Source organism: Chinchilla lanigera, unplaced genomic scaffold, assembly GCF_000276665.1.
Source record: "Chinchilla lanigera isolate Chin_1 unplaced genomic scaffold, ChiLan1.0 scaffold00113, whole genome shotgun sequence".
Lineage (NCBI taxonomy): Eukaryota > Metazoa > Chordata > Mammalia > Rodentia > Chinchillidae > Chinchilla > Chinchilla lanigera.
Window position 1 is genome coordinate 1,291,283 of NW_004955514.1, and position 21,655 is coordinate 1,312,937.

The window sequence follows — 21,655 nt, forward strand, 5'->3', positions numbered from 1 at the left end:
TGGTAGCTGAATCAAAGGCTGTGTTGTCTCCTGGCATCACATTCTTCTGACTTCTGTTCCACTCTGGCCACACCACAGTCTCCCACTGGCGTATCCCCTCCCTAACTTCTAAGTGTCAGTTTCTCAGAGTTCAACTCTGGTTAGCAGTGCTGGCTACACATCAAAATCAGCAGGGGAACTTATAAAACAGCCCTGTGACTGGCTCATGATCAGTTGTGTACCTGGGTATCTATGTTTTCCAGATCTCCAACCGGGATGGAGAACCACTCTCCCTGGGTGACTACAACAAATACAGGCTGGCAGTTTGCACAGGTTCATCTCCAACACAGACCTTCATCCTAAGCTCCATCCCACAGGCATGGTCGCCAGGGGACATAGTGCATCAGGGTCTCCAGGGCACTTCTGTTCTAACACACTCAACACTGAACACTTGACACCTCCCAAAGAAACCATCCTCTCTCATTTTGCCTCAGTAATGGCCATATCTATCTGGCCAGGTGGGCAGCTCCAAAAACCTGGAACTACCTGTCCTGACTGCTGTTCACACTCATTAGACCATACCAGGTGATCCTTTCTGTTCTAAACTTTACTGCCATCACCCCAGCCACAGTGGCAGCCTGTTTATTAGTGAGTCTTCTCCATTCTCCAACCAGTAGTAAGAGTGACCTTTTTAAAAAATACCTATCACCTGTTAGAATGGTGAAAATCCCAAACCTGACAACACTAAATGCTGGTGAGGACGAGGAGCAAAAGAACTTTCAATAATTCCTGGTGGGAATGCAAAATGGTGTGGACAGTTTCATGGTTTCTTATCCAATTTAACATGTTCTAAGATGGGTGTGGTGGCACACACCTGTAAACTCAGCCTCCAGAGGCTGAGGCAGAAGGATTGGCATGAGTTTGAGGCCATCCTGGGCTACACAGTAAGTTCAAGGTCAGCCTAGACTACATGCAAAAATAAAAAAAAAAAAGAAAGAAAAGAAAAACAACAAAGAATTGAACATTCTTACCATATGATCCAGCAATCATACTCTGGTATTTATTCAAAGGAGATGAAAGCTTGTATCTACATAAAAACCTGCATACAGCCAGGCGTGGTGGTGCATACCTACAATCCTACCACTTGGGAGGCTGAGGCAAGAGGACTGCCATGAGTTCGAGCCAGCCTGGGCTACCTAAGTGAGTTCAGGGCCACCTTGCATTACATAGTGAGACCCTGTCTCAAAAAAAAAAAAAAAAAACAACCCAACAACAACAAATGAAACAAACAAACATTCAGCATACAGCAGGTTTCACTGAAATTGCCACTATGTGTAAGCAACCAAGATGCCCTTCAGTAAAGGGCTAGATCAACTGTAGTACATACAAACAATGAAAACAAACAATGAAACAATGCTTAAAAAATGGCTATCAAAACATGAAAAGTCATGGAAGAAACTGAGGTACATGTTGCTAAATGAAACATGCTGATCTGAAGGCTAGATAACATATGATAGCAACTACTCTTTATGACATTCTGGAAGAGACAACACTATGGAGACATTAAAAAGATCAGTGGTTTCCAGGAGATGGAGGGATCAAGGGTTGATCAGGCCGAGTGTAGAGGACTTTTAAGGCAGTGAAAATACCCTGTTTAATACTATAATGGTGGACACATGTCATTACACATCTGTCCAAACCCACAGGTTATCCAGTACCAAGGGTGAACTGTAATGGAATACAGACTTTGGGTGACAATGATGTGTCAGTGTAGCTTTGTCAGTTACAACAAATGTACCATTCTGTGGGTGTATTAGTTATTTTCCCATTGCTGGGACAAAATGCCCAATACTCTCAATGTAAGGGAAGAGCAGTTTATTTTGGTTTGTGGTTTCACAGGGTTCAGTCCATGGTTGGCTGGCTCCAAGCAGGAACTGCATGATAGAAAAGCATAGTGGAGGAAAGCTTCTCAAGCCATGGCAGCCAGGAAACAGTGAGAGAGGGGAGGAGCCAGAGACAAGAAGACATCCTTTCAGGATTAATCCACTGATGAGGATAGCATTTTCATGACCCATTCACCTTCCAAAAGCCTCATACTCGGAACATGGGAGGCTTTTGGGGGTCATTTTAAATCCAATTGCAATAGTGGGGGAAGCAGATAGTAAGATCATGCATGGGCAGGGATAAGGAACATATAAAAACTGTGTACCTTCTGCTTGATTTTGTTGTGAAACTAAAACTGTTCTAAAAATACTCTATTAAAAAAAAATCTAAGATCCATCCCAAGGCCTTCCATTGTACTGAGGTCTGCACTCCTCAGCATGGCCTGAGAGCACAACATGATGGGATTCCTTGTCTACTTCTCCCTTGGAGAACTCTCCTGACTCTAGAGCAGCCAGAGCCTCCCTTTAGAAAGGCCCTGCTTCCTGTTTGTGATGTGGGTGGTTCTTATCTTCAAACTTCCGTTTATATGTCATTTCTTCAGAATTCTTTCTGGACAATCAATCTAAAGTCCATCACTCTTGCTGTATTTTTCTTATGACCGTTTTCACTTGAGTGGGTCTTATCCCACTGGATACATGTGTTCTTGTGATAGTTGGTTTTAGGTGTCAGCCTTGCTTGATTAAGGAATCCTGGAGAGCTGATGAAGTAAGTACTCCTTCAAGGTTTATCTCAGAGGGCATTTCCAGGGAAGAGTGACGTGAGACTGAGTGAGAAAGATCTATTGCCGTGTGGGTGGCACCATCCGCTCAGTCAGAGCCAGGATAGAACAAAAAAATAGAGGAAAGTTGAATTTTCTCTCTTTCCTGAAATCATGACATCTTCCGCCTCACCTTGGACATCATAACTCCACGCTCTCTGGCCTTTGGAGTTTAGGACTTACTCGAGTAGCCCTTAGCTGTCAAGCCTCCCACCTTGGACTGAGAATCACAATATCAGCTTCCTTGGACTAAGGCTTTGGGGCTTGGACTAAACCATGATACCAGCATCCTGGCTTCTAGTTTATAGACAGCTGTGGGACTGCTCAGTTTCCGATTTCCATGATCCAGTTTCCCTAACAAATCCCCTCTCTCATCACAGCTACATATATTGGTTCTGTCTTTCTGGAGAATCTTAATACAGGTTTTCACTGGAATAGATATTTTTTGATGACAAAGACCTTTCCCCCACCAAGCTATAAACATCTGACACAAAGCCAGGGCCCCAGTAAATGTTTGCTAAATAAAATAGGGAAACCATCTGTCCTATTCATGGCAGTACTGCAAAGCCTAGCAGTACACACAATACATACCAGACACTTATCAGAGGATATATATCATGACCTGAAACCCTTATCACTTCAGTTTGTTACAGGTCAGAGAAGCAACTTCCAGAAATGATGAACAGCTAGTCCAGTCTGCCTGCCAGGACTCTGACTCTCAGATCACACCATCTTCCCAACATCTGAATCTCCTACAGTGCTCTGAGGACATGTGCCTTCACTGGAGTGAAAAACACCAAAGTCTCCCCCCATGTGTGCTTAAGGAGAGGCTCCTGTGCTTCACTTCTGTGTGTTCACTGAGTGGTGGGAATTCCCACTGTTCCACAGCTGGAGTGGAAGGAGGAACAGTCCTCCCGTGCGAACCCACAGATCTGGAGAACACCACCCTGCACAGGTGCAGTTGACACGCACCCTTATGCCATGTCAGTGAGTCCTGACAGTGAGTGGCAGAGAGCTGGTACTGTGGAGCTCATGTTCTCTGACCCTGGTGCATTTACTTCAGAAACCAATAAGAGAATATCTGGGAAGTTCCCATAACTGTGGAAATTTAAAGACATTTTCAAACAATTCAGTGATCAGAGAAGAATTATAATGGAATGAGAAAATACATGGAATAAAATAATATGAAAGGCCAGGGATGTAGCTCAGCAGCACAGTACCTGTCTGGCAAGCATGAGGTCCTGAGTTCAATTCCCAGTACCAAAAACAAAAACAAAACAAAACAAAATATGAAACCATATGAAGAAAAGAGAAAAAAATCAGTTTACATGAAAAGTTGAAGGAGTCACTCAAGATTTACTGAGTGTTTACTGGCCCCTGTCATTGTTTCAAGCCCGGGAAGAACTCCAGGAACAAAGCAAGGTCTAGGCCTTGCTAGAACTCAATCTCCGATCAGCCCACAGAGCTGAGCATAACAATTTGTAGGTGATGCCTAGACACCATCATGAGCCCTGGGGTGCTATGGAGGAGTGGGCAAGGAGGAGGGGAGGCAGCTGGGGTGGGCAGGGCTTTGGGGTTCACTAGGACCTGTGAAGAAGACAGAGCGGATGGAGGAAAGTATGGAAAGGAGTCCTAATCTTGCTCTTTGAGGCCTGCGCATGTATTACCTAGTGAAAGTCATCTTTTCAATGTATAAAATGAACAGCATGACCTGTTTAATTAAAGGGGTATGATTCATGTCCATCATGTCCTTGTAGAAAAAAAGAATCTGTTAAAGGCACTGTTTTAACATTGTCCACAAGAACATGCTGCAATACCAGGAAAGAGTTAAGACTTCCTTTCTTACACTGCTGGCTGTCTGGAGAGCGCAGGAGCCGCAAGGGAAGGGCAACAGTGCCAGCTGGTGCTAGGAAAAAAAATGATCTGCCTGGGATCCCCACACACAGCTGCAGAGAGGACCTCGAGGCTTCGCCAACATCAGATCTTGAGGCACCAACATCAGATCTTTGGAGCCCACTGTCCACCTCTGTAGGGTAGGATCTAAGCTGGGGTCTCTCCAGCAAGATGGGACTCAGCTCCCAGGAATACATCTGTCCTAGACTCTAGGAGCAGACAGACATTCAGCTCAGCTCCACCAATCACTGGTTTTAGGCTGTTTTAATAATGAGAACAAAGTGAGGTCTCTGACGTGTACAGCCTATGTTCTAATGGAATAAGCAAGCAAACACCTGAGATCACATTAGATAAGAGTAAGTGGAATGCAGAAAGCAAATCAAGGGGAAGACACAAGGAGTGACTGGGGCCTTACTACAGAGGGTGACCAGAAAGTCTTCCGAAAACAATATTTAGGTTGACAGAAGCCAGCAGGCAGTTTATAGGCAGAGTCTAGGGACTGGGAAAAGAACCTGTGTGGAGTCACAGGCAGTCACAGTGCCAGGTTCAGGAGGAGACCTAGCTCCAAGGCTGGAGATGCGCTCAGTGGCTTGGGTTGGAGTCTGAGTGTGACGGGAAGCCCCGGGAGTTTTAGTCAAGGCAGTAACATAATGTCTCTAGTGCTCTCAACACAGGTAAGGGAAGAAAGGGGACTGGCCAGAAGGTTTGGAGTAAATCAAGTGAGAGAGGACACGTTTTGCAGGAAGAGTTTAGGACTTGGTATTGGTGAACTTGAAAGAAAGAAACTCAACAACGACTCTCAGGTACTTGACTGGAATGGCTACAGCCAACTCTGACTGGTTTTTTGTTGCTGCTCTATTGGATACATGGCACACACAATTTCACTGAATCCTCACAAGATCCCTTTTCAGAGATGCAAAAACCAAGGCACAGAGCAGTCAAGTAAGGTGGCAGGGGCATGGGGCAGGCCCCAACATCCCTGTTCCCCTATTACTATACCCTGGCACCTGAGGACCTAACAGGAGAGTGGGACCCTTCCCTAAGGTGAAGAACAAGAGCTGGATGACACAGTTCCAAGCCCCTCCATGGAGCACCTTCTATGGGTGATGCCTATTCACCCAGTAGCCACCCCGAGCTGCTAGGGCCAGGTATGCACTGTTGGAGAATGGCTCCACTGAGGCCCATGCCCTAAGTGCCACCATGGGCTGAGGCAAACAGGCAGACGTGGTGCTGGAGAGGCAGGATGCTAGAGGAGTCTCAGAAGAAAGCTTCTTCTGCCTCAAAATCTAAAGCTGATGGCACGGGAGGCAGAAAGCAGGGCCTCAGGCTGCATTCACCAAGGTGACAGGAGTACACTTATTCACTGACCTCCATTCTGCATCCTGTCAGTAAAGTTGCTTGTTGACTTTGAACATCTATTTCTGCTCTGCCCCTTACAGTAGAATCTCACTATTCTTGGTCTTTTAAGAATTTACTCCTCTGAAGAGAAGGGTAACTAAAATTCTCTAAAGTAAATTTGGAGAATACTGGTGATCTCCATTTGGGGACACAGAGCATGAAGTCCTAACTGGATTGTCAAGAATGTGTTTTAAGGGCAGAACTCTACCAAATGACCCTTGCCAGAAGTCCAGCCAGCCAGAGGCTCCTGGAGAGCAGCCATCTGCTTCTCCTGGTCCACAGCCCAGAGTCCCTGTGGGTGGGAGCACCCGGGCCAGGAGGCTGCCTGGGCACAAGGGGCGCTTCCCCTGGTGCAGACACCAAGTATGTCACAAAGAAGGATATGGGACCCTTACCACAGCCTCCGACGTGGACGGGTACCGCTGTGCCCCTGGCCTGGGGGGGATCTTCCTGGGACTCAACAGGTGCAGCTTCAACTTGCCAAAGAGGATCTTTAAAAACATCAAAGCACACATGTGAGAGAGCTCCCAAGAGGAGGCAGCGAACGTCACCATCCCAGTTAAGGCCACCACACAGAGGAGATAGGCCCAAACAGATGTTATAAAACACTTACATTCTCATTTGGGACTTTTTTTGGATTTAAAGGCTTTTAATAATGACTCTCAATCCATTCGTTCTTGTGAGAGAGCATGAAACAACTTATATAATTTTTAGACAACATAAAATAATATTTGTAAATTCAGAATAAATCTCCATTTTAATTCTTGAGTAAAAAATATATTTTTCTAAAGAACCAAAATTTAGCATTACCTCTCTGAGTTGATTACTACTCATTATAAGAAACTGTTCTCCTGCAACAAAATGGGCTTCTTGCTCCAATTCTTTGAGACGTGCCTAAAAATATGACAAATATAATTAATCTGATGCATAGTTTTCAAATTAAAATCACTTAATTTCACATTAAAATTATTTTACTTAATTCTTTAATTTGTGAATTCCCAACAAAAGATCTTCATGGAATAGAAACAATCTATACTTTACCAAAATGGATATTAAAAAATATATTTTGACTCATGGGAATCATCAGCTGCATAGAGTCACCCTCCCTCAAACCCAGGGAAACAAACTGAAAGAAGCAAAAGTAATAATACACCAAAATTTGGGGGGCAAACATTAGAACTAGAATAGGATCCAGCATCACATGAAATAAGAGAAAAGGAGAGGAGGAGGTAGTAGGCTATATTCAGAATATATCAAGATGTCCTCTAAGTCAGAATAAAAATGAGTAAAAGACTTGAGCAGATCCTCTATAGAAAAGAAACTCCTCATAGCCAGAGACAGTAGAAAAGCTATTTTGATTTTTCATTGTTGTTGTTTTGTTTTGTTTTTTGAGACAGGGTCTCACTATGTAGTTCAGACTGGCCTTGAACTCACTGTGTAGCCCAGGCTGGTCTTCAACTAGCAGTGACCCTCCTGCCTCCTGAGTGTTGGGATTACAGGTGTTCACCACCACCTGGCAGTGCAAAAACTATTAACCACAGTAGTAAGCAGGAAAAAAGAAACTAAACTCATGTGTGGTTTGTAGTGATCATAAACTGGCAACTCCGAGATCCCTCTGGACAGTGGGGCAGACACCACCGTGACGCGGTTCATAGATCCGAGCACCACATGGCAGTGACAGTGGGGCAGAGACACGGAGGGCTGAGGAGAAAGTCACCCACGAACTACTGATTGACTTACAGATCAAAAGCAAGTAAACCATCAGGGCAGCACAGATGTGGAAAACAATAAAGAAAAGCAACACCCGCACGGATGACTCCAAAGGCAGGGGCGTGGTCACGTCTGACAGCAGGAAGGGGCTCTGGACATCCTCTGGTCTGGGCCAGGAGGGGTTACCCTGGAATTTCCTCTGACGTAATTCAGGTGGAAAGTTTTTATACATTTCCCATGTATCTTTCTCTATTCTTATTTTTCAAGAAAATCAAGAATTCCTTCACCAAACTTGAGGGGGTAATGGCCTTGCAAGAAAAAGCTGACTTTTGAGAAGGAGCTGGAAGATCCACTAAAGAATCTCCCATGTACTCACTGGAGGCAGTGCTGTCCACCACACGACAGATGCAGTGTGGTTTAAGTCCTTCAGTACTCAGTTCTCCCCTCGGGACCACGGACAGGGAGGGACAGAGTCAGCATCAGACTGGGGCCACAGGGCAGGGGAAAGCACAATCTGCTGAGACCGCTGGAGAGAAACAACAGAGTCTGAAATGACAGCTCACCCCAAGAAGCACTGACATCCTCTCCATTTCTTCTTTGTTCACCTGAATCTTGTGGTTTTCCATCACTGTGATTCAAAAGCAATTCAGACATATTTGCATTGCTTGAGTGAATTCTCGGTAAAGGCGAAAGAGCCCCTCCTGATGAGAACACAGTGACAGCAACTTCTGTGTACTCAGCACAGGGTCTGGCAACATCCCATGTGAGATCAGGACTCAGGGACACTGCCAGAGCTGGCCTTCGAGGGGATGGAAAGCACCCTGGCTGTGAGGCTCTGCCCTCCTGTGGGCCTGGCAGGACCTGGACAGGGGCAGATGCGGGAGGGCGGCCTGCAAAGTGATGACAGGAGGGTTTCTGGAACCTCTCGGGCCAAGCAGAGGGCAGCAAGCCAGGATGAGACAACAGCCAGCAGGTTAGCATCCAGCAAGGCAATTCATCCGGTAGACAGACAAGCAGGGGTCCCTGCTGACCAAATGTCAGAACTTTTGCATTCTTCCACATCAGGAGGTGACATGGCCCAACCTCTCTTGTTTCAGAAAGGAAAATAAAGGGCTGGCATCTCTTGAAAGCCCAGCAAATATAGTACCTATTGCTAAATAAGCTACAGAGAAGATTTGTTTCTAAACAATGTGAAGAATCCTCTAGTAAAATGACTCACTTTGTCTTTATGATAACTTACCTGCCAAGATTGGGATCAGAGGAAGCTCCAAAGTACAAAATAGTTGCCATAAACCATTAGCCTGTTTCATAAGAAGAAATACATCTTTAAACTAGAATTCATATCTGCATTTGGTTGAAGAATTACTTGACTTTGTTAAACTAGAATTAAGGCAACTCCTGTTGGAGCAAGTTTCTTCACATCTACTCCCCTCCCTGTCCTTCCTAATAAAATTCCTATTTCTGTTACATATGCTGCTTTATCATCAAAACCTGGTAGAGGGAATTATTCAGAAATGTCAGACCAGCCAAATCCCACTCCCAACCCTCTCGCAGTACTAAGGATTGAACCCAGGGCCTTCCCACTGACCTGCATCCCCAGCCCTTTTATTTTCTTTTTTACTTTGAGACTGGGTCTTGCTAAGTTACTAAGTTGCCCAGGCTGGGTTCAAACCTGGAATCCTCCTGCCTGAGCCACCCAGTCTGCTGGACTTATAGGTGTGTGCCACCATGTGCAGCTCCATATCTCTTCTTAAATTTTTTCTTTTGTGACAGGGTCCCATTAAATTCCGAAGTTGGGCTTGAGTTTGCGACCCTTCTGCCTCCACCTTCCAAACAAATAGCTAGGATTGCAGGTGTGCACCACACTCTCATGGTTAAGATGAAGGACTTGAGGACTTTTAGCATTTATTTTAATTTCAGAACGGGGTTACTGAATTCCTATCATGTGCCCAGACTGTCATTGATTTCTCACTGCCACTGCCAGCTGGTCTGGGGGGCACGTGATATTTATGTTGGGCGACCTGCTCTATGAACATGAAGTCCTCCACTTTATTTACCTCATCTTTCACGTTCTTCATTAGGGAATTTGCATCCTTGTTCTTCCTGCTGCCATCTGAGAGCCTTGGGCTCCTTTCCAGCCCCACCTTGGCTTTTCTGCCTGCCCCTGCCAATGGACTCTCTGCCTGAGCCTATGAGGGGGGGGCAATCCTCCTGCCTGAGCCACCCAGTCTGTGGGGGGCAATCCCCCACGCCCAGGCTCCTGCTCTGCCCTTAGAAGGTTTTCTGGGGCCCAGCAGGAGACTGAAGGAGGAGAAACAGCTGGCCATAGAGTCTGGGGTAGACATGCCCCATGGCTGCCACCCTAGGCCTCTCCCTTTTGCCAGAGCCTGCCCCTAACCCTCAGCCCTGGACACACTGCCTTCCTTCTGGCCCCTCAGCCGCCCTTCCAGTGGCTATGGCTTTCCAGAAGACAGAAGGTGAGGGAAGTTGAGCCCATTTCATTACTAAACAAAACAAATGCTCTGCTTCTAGATGAGCTACAGCACCAGAAACACCTGGCAAGAGGGAGGCATGGAAACAGTTGCGATTATGTCCTACCTAGAGAAACTATTCTAAAGCCAGGGTCTTACGGTTTAGTCTGTCCTTCCCTGAGTGGGGCCCTAGAACAAATGTGTCACTTCCTTCAGCTTCACTTGCAAGTGTGCCCTGTGAGTGTGAGTGCGACTGAAAAATCAGCTCTTGCACAACCAGAACTCAGAACAAAATGCCTTGCCTTCAGCTTGGAACACAGGTCCATCGTAAGTCTGTACAGTATACTCAGGTTCACACATACATTCTGATTCTTAAAAAGAGAAAAAGATAAAATTCAGACAAACTTAGCACAGTTCATCACAGTCTGGAAGATGACACAACTCCCAGGTGTTCCCAGCGAAATCCCAGGAGTGCCTGAGGGCAGATGCTAACCCACTGCTGCAGGGAGACAAGGCCTAGTCTACGGGAAGACCTCCACCATGCAGGCACAAGCTGGGCACAGCAGGGGCTTTCTTACCACTCAAGGTTTCCTCATTTCACAGACTGAGAAATAGAAACACGAAGAGGATATCTGCTGAGACAGTGGTTAAACAGCGGCAGAACAAGAACACAGCAGTTTTTCAGGTGCCAAAACTCACTCACACAGAATGGTTGCCATATCCTACACTTACCTGTTCATTCCCACTCTAGCACAGATACCTGCAGGGGCTCCTGAAAGACCCCCCAAAAGGGCTGTGACTGGCAGACAGAGAAGGGATAAGAGGTAGCCCCTTGACATGCAATCTAACCCTGCTTAACATCCACTCAGCTCCACCCCCAGAGCTCTGCTCCACCCTCAGCACCTCAGTCACTCAGGCTATGTCTGCTAGAGGCCTCAGGGTGAGCCAGAGGGCCAGTGGCTGGCTGCGAACACCCAGATAGACTCTCATCATTTGCAGGCCTTGGCTCTGCGGGGAATGACCCATCAGAGGACACTAGGCAGACTCTTTCCAGCCACCACCCGGCAGAATTCCGTAATGCTGCTTGCAGGGGCTTTCTCCACTCCAAAGTGGCCATGCATTTCCTCTAAGAGCCCCAGGGCAGGCCAGCTCTTAGCACAGCCCGTGAGAGCCCTCACTCCTCCTCCTCCAGCTGCCCTGCGCCTGTTCTCTGGGTGGCCTTGTCATCCTGTGCTGCTCCCTCTCCCTGAGTGCCCTTCCTTTCTCCTAAGCAACTCAACCCACCTTTTCTTGTGCTGGAAAGAAAACACATGGAAATGCAGGAAAGAAATGAAGTCGGGAACCCACACTGAACCGCGGTCTCCACTTGACCTTGGGTGAAGTGAGTGTACATTATTAATCTTGAATGCCTCAGTCTCCTCACTGGAAAAATGGGACTGGTAATGCCAAGGTAGGCAACTCCTTTCTTTAGTAATGATATTCCAGCTTCCACTTGGGAGTGGCTCCCTGCCTGACAGCAGGACTCTGAGCAGCAACACTGACCACAGGACCCACCCTCCCCTGCTGGAGGGGCCACAGGACATGAGGGAAAGGGGCCACTCTCCAAGAGCTATGTTGTGACTCTGGCACAGTGCTGGCACTGTGGCACTGGCACTGCCCCAGGCTCCCCAGGCCCACAGCCTCTCATTCTTGTGAGGCCTGCTTCTACTTTTCCTTCAGTTCTTAGAGCTACCCCCTGACCTTCCTATGAGCTTCTTTTGAAACCAAAAGAGAACGTTTCTGTTACTTACAGCCTGCGCCTACCAGGGGTCAGGAGGATGAAGGGCAGAGGGTGAATCCCCGCTCCTGCTCCCTGGCTGTGCTCTACCTCAAGCTCCCTCTGCCCTCGGTGGTTCACCAGCAGCACTTCCAGCACACTCGGCCCTGGCTGGCTCGCCCAGCCTTCCTCTCCAGGGGAGGGTCGGGGGCTGAGGAGAGTCACCGGGTAGGTCCCCTGTTCTCCCCACGTGGGTTCTTCCTAGGAGCTCAGCCAGAGCGGCCGCCTCTGCTGCACCAAGGGTTTATAGAGAAGCAGCTCTCTGCTCATGGAGCATTCAACTTTGACAGCAAAGAATCCACTCAGAAGAGCCCCACTGTGAGTGAGATTTTTCAGGAACAGGTGGTGGGGAATCTCCCATCCTATCCACCATTTCTCACCAGATGTGCCAAGGTCAAAGTGCCCGTGTGGAATAAGTAAAAATCAAGGTTGACAATGTTCTTTTTACTATTAGGTTAGCTATGAAGTTGGGAAGTTTCTAGAAAAAAGTCAGGATTGTACTAAGGTGGGTAAACCACATCTTAAAATGACTCACCACACTATTTCTTGAGGAATTTCCAAATGTGCTGCTTGCTTTGACTGTAATGGACTTTTCAAGGTGTTTCGCCACTAAGTCCTCAAAAGAAGGTGCGGCGTCACTGGGATCTATGAGCCACGCAGCAATTCTGGGATCTAGTCCTACAAAATCAGCAACTGAAGAGGAAAAGGACACTTAATCTTCCCCCAGAATGAGTGTTGCTTTTCCTGCCTGGACGAGGTTCTTAAACATCAAATGAACACCAACACTATTACCACTGCCTTCAGATCACACAGCTAAGTACCCACATGACTCTATCACTCCTCAGTCACCGCCACCCTTTGAGGAGGTGCCTTCAACACCCAGGCCCCACACAGATGGTCTCCATGGGCACTACATTCAAGAAGTGGATCCCACAGCAAGGAAGGATGGGGACTGCAAGCTTGGACTTTGGGTCTCCCAACACCATGCTCCAAGAGGCCGCACCAGAACCCTAGGCCTGCTTCGTGCCTCTTTTTCCCCCTTTTCCTCTCCCTGCCCTTGTTCCTTCCCCTCTCTGGCTTCTCAGTCACTGCAGGTGATGTGTCCTCCCTCCCACATCGTCCCGGCCGCCTGCCTCCCATCTGCCTCCCTCTTGGCCCTGCACAATGGCGCAGGGACTCTGGGCTCCTGAGTCAAGGAAGAGGGGCAGGAGTGTCCTTGTCACAGTGTGTTAAGGGTGGACAGTGTGTGCCAGGCAGAGACTGATGTTCCCTGATGTGAAAAAAAATCCCGTGAGAGAACTGAGGTCATACTGTGTGCACCACAATGCTGTGGAAAGAACTCTGGAGTTTACCTCAGCCCTTCCACGTCACTTCCACACCTGAAAACTAAGGGGAAGGTTACTGTACATATCTGAGAGATGTGTATGAAGATGCTTTTTTTAAAAAAAGAAGACATTTGCTAAGTAGGTAAGTTTTAGCACTGATCTAAGATACTTTAGTTATGTAGAGACAGGGTCTCACTATATAGCCCAAACTGGCCTCTCACAGCAATCCTCCTGCCTCAGCCTCCCAAATGCTGGGATTACAGGCATGTGCCACCACAACTGGTTTAGATACTTTAATATTTTAAATTGTGCCATACAAAACTAAGGAGTTTAGAGAACACTGTAGAATAGTGTGGTCAGATTCTAAAACTGCTAATAAAGACCACTAACATCTTTAAACACATCTTTAAACATCTTTAAAGATGAACATCTTTAAATGAACAGAAAGGAATTTGCTTTTCAATTAAATTACATTATATATTATGTTTCCTGGCCTCTTTTAAATTATACTAGTATAAGAAACTTGTATTTACCAAAGCAGCCAGTGTCATAACTTGTTCATTTGATGTCCAAGACATCCATCAGATGTGGAAGTCAGGACGAGAGCCAACAATCATTGTGGCTGCTTGCCTCCAAGTCGGCAACGTATGACTTTACATGACACTGCTTGCTACAGCGGACTGACCCAGGAGATATTTCATTCCACTTTCACACCTCTAATTAATGTTCCAGAGTTAAAGGTTCTTATCAACAGGCATGTTTGGAAGTCCTGGTGAGGCCTGACAGAGCTGGACTGGTCTTTTAAACTCCCTTCCACCACTGATAAAGCAAAGCCGGACAGGACAAATCTCAGTAGGAAGAAACACCAGTAGTTGAAAAAGAAATGTCAACAAAACAGATTAAAAATAAGCTAAGAAAACAATAGAGCCTATGAAAAAATAAATCAGAACTAGAAATACTTAGAAGATGATCTAGAAAAAGAAAATTTATACAAAGAAATGACAGAATCCAGGAAAGAGAAATGAAAAGAATTCAGAAATAAAAACTGAAGTTAGCAAGACACAGAAGCAAAAAAAATATAATTGATAATGCCTTGAAAAAAGAAGATGGAAAAGAAAAAAAATTAAAAGAAAAAAAGAATAAAGAGCTTGAAAATGAATTCTAGGTGAGAAGCAATAAATATGAAAGATGGGCAACAAAATTCAACATATGAAATAGGAATTCAAAGAACAAACTAATGCAGTATAAATGCTGCATTTCAGGTGACTTTGAACTACACAGTGAAGGACACACATAATCAACATTGAACAGGGTAGGTCCAGAGCTCAGTGGAATAGAACCGAGAATTGGAAATAGATCCTTATCTCAATGGTCAGCTACTTTTCAACAAAGGTACTAAGAAGATGGACCTTGTAGCAGAGTCGATTGTGCCTCCTAAATGTTGCCTGAAGCCTGTAACTTTATTTGATGTAAAAGTCTTTGCAGATGTGACCATGGTTGGCATCTTGAGACTGGGGGGGCAGCTAAATTCAGTGATGGGTGTACTTGTGAGAGACAGAAAAAGAGAAACCACACACAGACGCAGACAGGGAAAGGAGCACGTAGAGGCCGAAGACAGACCCTGGATCACTAACCATCACCAGAACCTGGGAGGGCATGATGGGATGGATCCTCCCTCAGAATCCAGAAGGAAGAGCCCTGCCAAAGTTTTGATTATAGTCTTCTGGCCCCAGAACTGTGAAAGAATAAATGCTGTTTTAAACACCCAGACCCTATCTCAAACAAAAAAAAAAAAAAAAAAAGAGAGAGAACAACAGAAAACCCCAGTTGATGGTGATGTATTAAAGTAGCCATAAGAAGCTGGACTAGTTAGGCTTTTATCAAAAGGACTCACTTCCCAACTCATCAAAGATCATGTACAATGGATCAAAATGCAGTAAGTATTATTAAATAAATGTTGGCAAGAAAATGGAGAAAAAAGCCAGGACTGGTGGCATATACCTGTAATCCCAGCACTTGGACAGCTGAGACAAGAGAATCACTGCAAGTTCAAGGCCAGCCTGGGTTACACAGTGAGTTCAAGGCCAGCCTAAACTACATAGTGAGACTCTGCCTCAAAAACAAAAGAAAAGAAAATGGAGGAAAGGGAACGCTCATCCATATGGCAGTGAGATGGAGAAAGGGGACACTATAGTACAACCACTATGGAGAACAGAACAGAGGTTCCTCAAAATATAAGTAATAAAGCTTTTTCTGACCTACCATATGCTATCTTAGTTTGGGTGTATCGCCAAAGGAAATGATACCCACATATCAGACACACACACATATCAGACACACACACATATCAGAGCACGGTCATGCTCACTGCAGCACTATTCGTGGTTGCTATGGTATGGACCCAGCCTAAGTGCCTATGTGCCCATCTTCAGATGAAGAGACAACAGAGTACTATTCAGCCATGAAAAAGCATGATAATCCTATCCTTTGCAACAAAATGGATAGAACTGGAAGACACAAGTGAAATAAGTCGAACAGAAAGAAAACTCTGTGTGTCCTCTCACATATGTGGATGTCAAAAAATGCTGTGAATGTAGAATAGCCCATTACTAAAGGTTGAAAGGGGTGGAAAGGAAGACAGATAGCTGTGGCACCACACTGCAATTAAGAAACCTAAACAATGACAGTCAGCTGTTTCTAACATCACAAAAAGGGTAAGCAAATAAAAACAGCGACAGGATAAGCGTGGAAGTTCAAATACCAGCTGGGTAGCAAGTCATGAAGAGATCACTGCAGCCTCTACGGGACGATGGCATCACTTTAAGCAGGAATGTGCATTTCAGTCGCTCAACTGAAATATTTTAAGATTATTTATATCATGCTGATAATCTGCAGGGTTTGGGGTGTGCAGAGTCACAGAGGAAAAAGATTGTCGCAGGTTGATCATGACTGAATAGGGTGATAGGGACTTTTTGGTCTGTGTCAAAAATTTTCCATAATAAAGTTTTTTCTTATATTTTATTATGAATATTTCCAAACATACACACAATCTGAAGAGACTTATAGGGTGAACACTTGAGTATTCACTACCTAGACGCTACAGTGGACATTTTTGTTATATTTATTTTATCATTTATCTACTTACCTAGTAAAAAGGTTATAAAACTCTTCTCTACTATTATAAATGAAAGATAAAATATCTTTGACATTGTTTTGATGCAACTGCTTTGGACTATAGTTTAATTCTTAGAAAGGTTTACTTTTGTGAATAATAACAAATCCCAGTCTGACTCTGCTGCAGAAGTTATTTTTTCCTACTTTAAATTACCAAAGCAGTATATACTGGTGAGAGCTCCATGTCACTCAGCTCCACAGGGGAAAGGGTGCCCTGTGCCTAGAGCAGATGAGTAGGCAGCTATGTCAGTGCGGGTGTGGCCAGGTGAGCTGGAGCTTGTGACCTGGTGACCTGCGCTATCCTCCCATGCCACAGGCGCCGCTGTTGAAGAGCTAAATTGTAAAGATAATGTAAGGTAGCTTACCATGCTTCCAACTGCCATCGTCACCAAAAAACTGCAGTACTGTTCTCACAAAGTCCTTGGCATTGAAACAAATGACAGGGCATTTACATTTCAGTGTTTGAAACAGCACCTCCCTAAAAGATGGAAAGAAATTCACTGACTTGGACATTAATTCAGAACTTTTGACCTTGGAAGAATATTACTAATACTCTATTAAAAGCTATCACTATTTAATATACACATGCCTTGATTACTGAATTCTGGGAGGAAGGATACTTTCTTATCTGCCTTTTGAAGATGATGGAGGAGACACACAGAGCTAAGTCATACCCCAGGGGCTGAGCAGTGAAGATCTTATACGATGAAAAGGCTACAACAGAATGCACTTTATGGGCCAACTGTATAAGTCAGTTATGTCACACTTACAAAACAAAAAGCCAGCTATAATATTTTTAAAAGGTAGGTAGGGGTGGGGATGTAGCTCAGTGGTATGCTCAGCAGGTACAATCTCTAGCACTCCAAAAAACAAAAACAAAAAAGCTACCTTTGGGCCTAAAAACAAAAAACTTGAGTCAAAAATCAAAGACTGATATATAGCTTTAACTATCTCTCTTACATCTCAGTTTCCTCATTAAAAATGGAATTAATAAGACTACACAGAGATGATGTAAAAATGAGAGAGGTTATGTGTGAAAGGACCTTGCATATATAGTTAATAAATGTTATTAAGTATGTTTTTGCAAAAAATTATGTGTGAATTAATTGTGTCTTATATAAATTCATTTTGAATCCTAAAGACACTATTACAGAATTAGGATTATTATTACAATTTTATGGTATTTGAGATAATATCTTCATATAATTATCCTGAAATTTATAAAAATGAAGCTTCAACATTCATTCATTCAATAAAAAAACTGAATAAATATTAAGCAGCTGTGATGTAGCATCATTCTTAGAGATGGGTATGAAACAAAAAGCAAATGAAAGTAAAAAGAAAGTAAATGAAACAAAAATCCCTGCCCTCGGAAGGTTTAGAAATGGACACAGGGAAAACAATAAACATGTCGACATATATAATGGTGCTGGTGGTGGGTATTATAGAGAAAAATGAGGAAGGGGATGTGCGTGGTGCTGGGTGGGTACTATTCTATCCAGATGGTTAGGAAAAGCCTAGCTAATAAGTAACACGTGAGGAAGACGTAAAGGATAACAACAAAAATGAAGGATAGTTCATTACAGAAAATTCCAGCTAATAAATGTAGAAGAAATGATAAGTGAGAATAAAAAGCTGGATCAAGTCTTTAGAACCACACTTCAGTGCACAGTAAATAAGGAGGAAAAGAAAGCAAGTTACAGAACCCCACAACAAAGTAAACAGACAAAGTGAGGACATGGACCTTCTGTAAGAGGGTTTAGATTAGAAGAGGAAAGATGTGCCCACCAAATGTTATGTGTAGGCCTTGCTGGGCCCTGGATCCCAACACTGCAGAAAGACAATTCTGAAACAATCTGATAGCTTTTAAATTTGGACTGGACATTACATTTAAGTTTGAAAATAGTATTGTGGCTATGAAAAAAAAAAAAAAACCTGTTATAGTTTGTGTCTAGATGTCCTCAAAAGCCTCATGCAGTCACGGGACAGGCTTCTAGAGTTTATGACTGATCCACGGTCCAATGCTGGGATTATGGATGTGAGTGCTACACCCCCCATGGGGGGAGTAGTTTGCATACAGTGTAAGGGAGGGAAAGAGGCTTGCTCTTCCCTCTGCTGCTCCTCCATTTTGCTCTTGTTGTTTTTGCTGTTATCCATTGCCATGAACAGTTGCCATGTGCCATGTGCCACTCTGCCTTGGAGCCAGCCAAGTATAGACTGAAACCTCCGCAAACAGTGAGCTAAATAAACCTTCCTTCCTTAATTTTAGTGATGGGTATTTTGTCCTAGTGACGAGAGAAAAGTAACCAAGCAAAGCTCATGTTTCTCAGAGCTGTTCCTTAAGTGAGTATGAATGGCAAGTCCAGAATTTCCTTTAAATCCAGCCCACTCAGCCACCTCTAAAAAGGGACAGATGAAGGAAGTATGCAAAAATCTGGTGATGATGGTCTAGAGGAGTGTGAAGCTGTCCTCTAGTTTCGTGTTTTCAAAATTCACCTTTCGTTTGTCAGGTTAAAGAAACACCTAAAGGGTTGAGGCAGCAAGCCGCGTGGCTATCTGGGAGGGGCTGTGCATGTTGAGGCAGTGGGAGAGGGGTGGGCTCAGCAGGAGCCCAAAGGAGTTGGTCAGTGGCAAGAACTCCTACTTTGCTTCAGAGCTAGCAGAAACAGTCAGAGGGTCTTGAGGGAGAGTGACACTATTCAACTGATGCTTTCCAGGGCCCTCAGACAGCAGGGCTGAAGAAGCAAGTGGCACAGCTGTCCAGGCAGGAAGCTGTTGCTGCAGCTGATCAGGGCAATGGCCTTCCCTATGGCAGCAGATGAGCGGGTAAGAGTAGGACAGAGTCCAGTTACTTCTTGAAGTGGAGCCAATAGGGGTCATTAAGAACTTGGATACGGTTCATGGAAAAACCAAAGCCAAAGATAGTACCAAGCCTTCTGGCCTGAAACCACAGGGGGCTGGTGCTGACGTGGACCCTCTCAGCCCAGCTGTGGGGGAGCAGCAGGGAAGATGGGCTCAGGATGCATGAGCCTGAAAGGACATCGGATGTTCAAGTGGAGAACATGAGTAAAATATATAAATCTGGAACTCTGACAAGGCCTTCCAAACACTGGGACTCTAGTCTCACAAAAGTGCTCCAGAGAACAGACCTGCCTAATTGTTCTTTAAGAAGAAAATTATACACAAAGAAAGTTAAGGATTTCTTGTGAACAGGATACTAGATTTGTCAACACTGTCCTGTTCTTCTCAAAAGTTACCTAAAAATGACCGAGAGCCCAATCAGGGGACTAATTTAGTAGTCACACACCCTTGATCCAGCCACCTCTGAAAACCCTTGCCTATGACTGCACGAGGCTTTGGGGCGACTCCTAGACACAAGCCATAACTGGGTCAAACTACATCCACACCGTACCTTCACAGACACACAGCTCTAAAGCTGGTGCTACTTGGTGGATGAAAGAACAGCTGACTATTTGCAGCCAGTGATGGCTCCTTTTCTCATGCTGTGAGGGAAGGAAGAAGAGGGCTGGGAAATCATCTGCACCCTGGTAGTGATGGTGGGTTTTCATGAAGACTTGGGGAGGAGGCTTTACTCCCCAAGTTCTCATTGTGAAGTGATTCAAATCACGAGCAGGCTGCCACAGAACTGATGGGCCTCATTTCAAAAGCTCTGTGGGGAGGAGCCAGTTTTACAGAGGTTTCTGTCATTTAGATCCATTTCGTTTTCATTTGTCCACACAAAATTTCTGCAGCCTAAATAATTAAAACTGGAGTTTAGCCAATTATGTTAGGATGAAGCAGGATGTAAGTAGAACGGAAAGTAACTAGTGAAGGATTCTTACCTGGCAAATTGCCTATGTGCCTCTTGTTCTCGGCCCCAGACACAGGTGTGCTCTGTGTGTATGTATATGCACCAATCCCCTTGCTTGGATCCTCCTGCCAGGCCACCACCGAAGGCCGGATCACTCAGAAAGCTGTTGCCTGCCTCCACATGTCTCTTAAGTAACATCACAACCCCTTTAACACAGGAAGTCAGGGCCTGTGAACATATAATGAAGTTCCAAAATTAAACACAGACAAAATATCTACTTGAGCAAGATATGTCATTTTATAATTAATCAGGTTGGGAGAGAAAAGGACTAAAGTTACACTGGTAAATGAATAGTCAAAAGGCCACAAACCAAATCATGATTTTACTCTCCAAATCTGGTCTCTACTATTCAACATCATCATGAAAGTCTTAGCCTGTACAATACGACAGGAAAAGGAAATAATAGGAATGTAGTTCAAAGAGGAAGAAGTACACTGTTCTATTTATAAATGACATGAATAACTATGTGGGAAACACAAATGAATCTATTTTTTTTAATCCTAGAACTAAAATGTGAAGGCAGCAAGGTTTCAGGATACAAGATCAAAGTTTGAAAATAGTCAAATATATTTCTATATACTTGCAAAAAATATATGAAATGAAAAATCTTAATTGCCATTTATTGTAACTCTAAAAAAATGAAAAAGGCAAAAAAAAATCAATAAAACATGTAGAGAATCTGTGTGCTGAAAACTACAAAATACTAATGAAAGAAATCAGAGACCATCTAAATAAACAAGACATATCATATTCAAAGATTGGAAAATTCAACTTAATAAATATGATATACTCCTCCCTGAGTTAACCAGGAAGATCAATAAACCTTAGGTACAAGAAACATGGTGAAAGCTATCCCAGAAGGCTACATCATAATCAAACTGCTTAAGCTTATCTAGGCCTGGTGGCCCCACAGCTGTAATCCCAGCACGCTGGAGGTTGAGGCAGGAGGATTTTGAGTTCAAGTCCAGCCTGGGCTACATAAAGAGTTCAAGACTTTTCTCAAAAACAAATGCACAACAATTGCTTAAATCAGTATTAAATGAAAAATCTTAATAGAAGCTGATCATAGAGAAACAAAAATAAGGATGACAGCAGATTTCTTGTGGGAAGTAAAGGAAGTTAGAAGATAGTAGAGGCACATATTTAAACTGCTAAAAGAAAAAAACCAATATTCTTTAGCCAGCAAAGTGCCTTTCAGAATGGAAAAGCTGGGCATGGTGATGTGTATCTCTAGTCTTGGGTACTCAGGAGTCTGAGGCAAAATTGCTTGACTCTAGGAGCTCTAGACCAGCTTAGATAACACAGAGAGGGAAGGAA

General features: G+C 44.4%; 1 protein-coding gene across 6 annotated transcripts in view; it reads right to left on the bottom strand.

The window, feature by feature from the left end:
• Positions 1 to 21,655, bottom strand: part of Poln (polymerase (DNA directed) nu) — a 127,306-nt gene that overhangs the window by 76,416 nt on the left and 29,235 nt on the right. For all 6 annotated transcript variants that reach the window (XM_013506824.1, XM_013506823.1, XM_013506826.1 and 3 more), the window contains 8 exons: positions 20,310 to 20,506; positions 16,833 to 16,945; positions 12,504 to 12,661; positions 10,455 to 10,523; positions 8,922 to 8,982; positions 8,245 to 8,309; positions 6,782 to 6,865; positions 6,367 to 6,462 (listed from right to left, as the gene is read on the bottom strand). In XM_013506824.1, the coding sequence (XP_013362278.1) occupies positions 6,367 to 6,462; positions 6,782 to 6,865; positions 8,245 to 8,309; positions 8,922 to 8,982; positions 10,455 to 10,523; positions 12,504 to 12,661; positions 16,833 to 16,945; positions 20,310 to 20,506 (843 nt within the window). The remainder of the gene's footprint in view (positions 1 to 6,366; positions 6,463 to 6,781; positions 6,866 to 8,244; positions 8,310 to 8,921; positions 8,983 to 10,454; positions 10,524 to 12,503; positions 12,662 to 16,832; positions 16,946 to 20,309; positions 20,507 to 21,655) is intronic.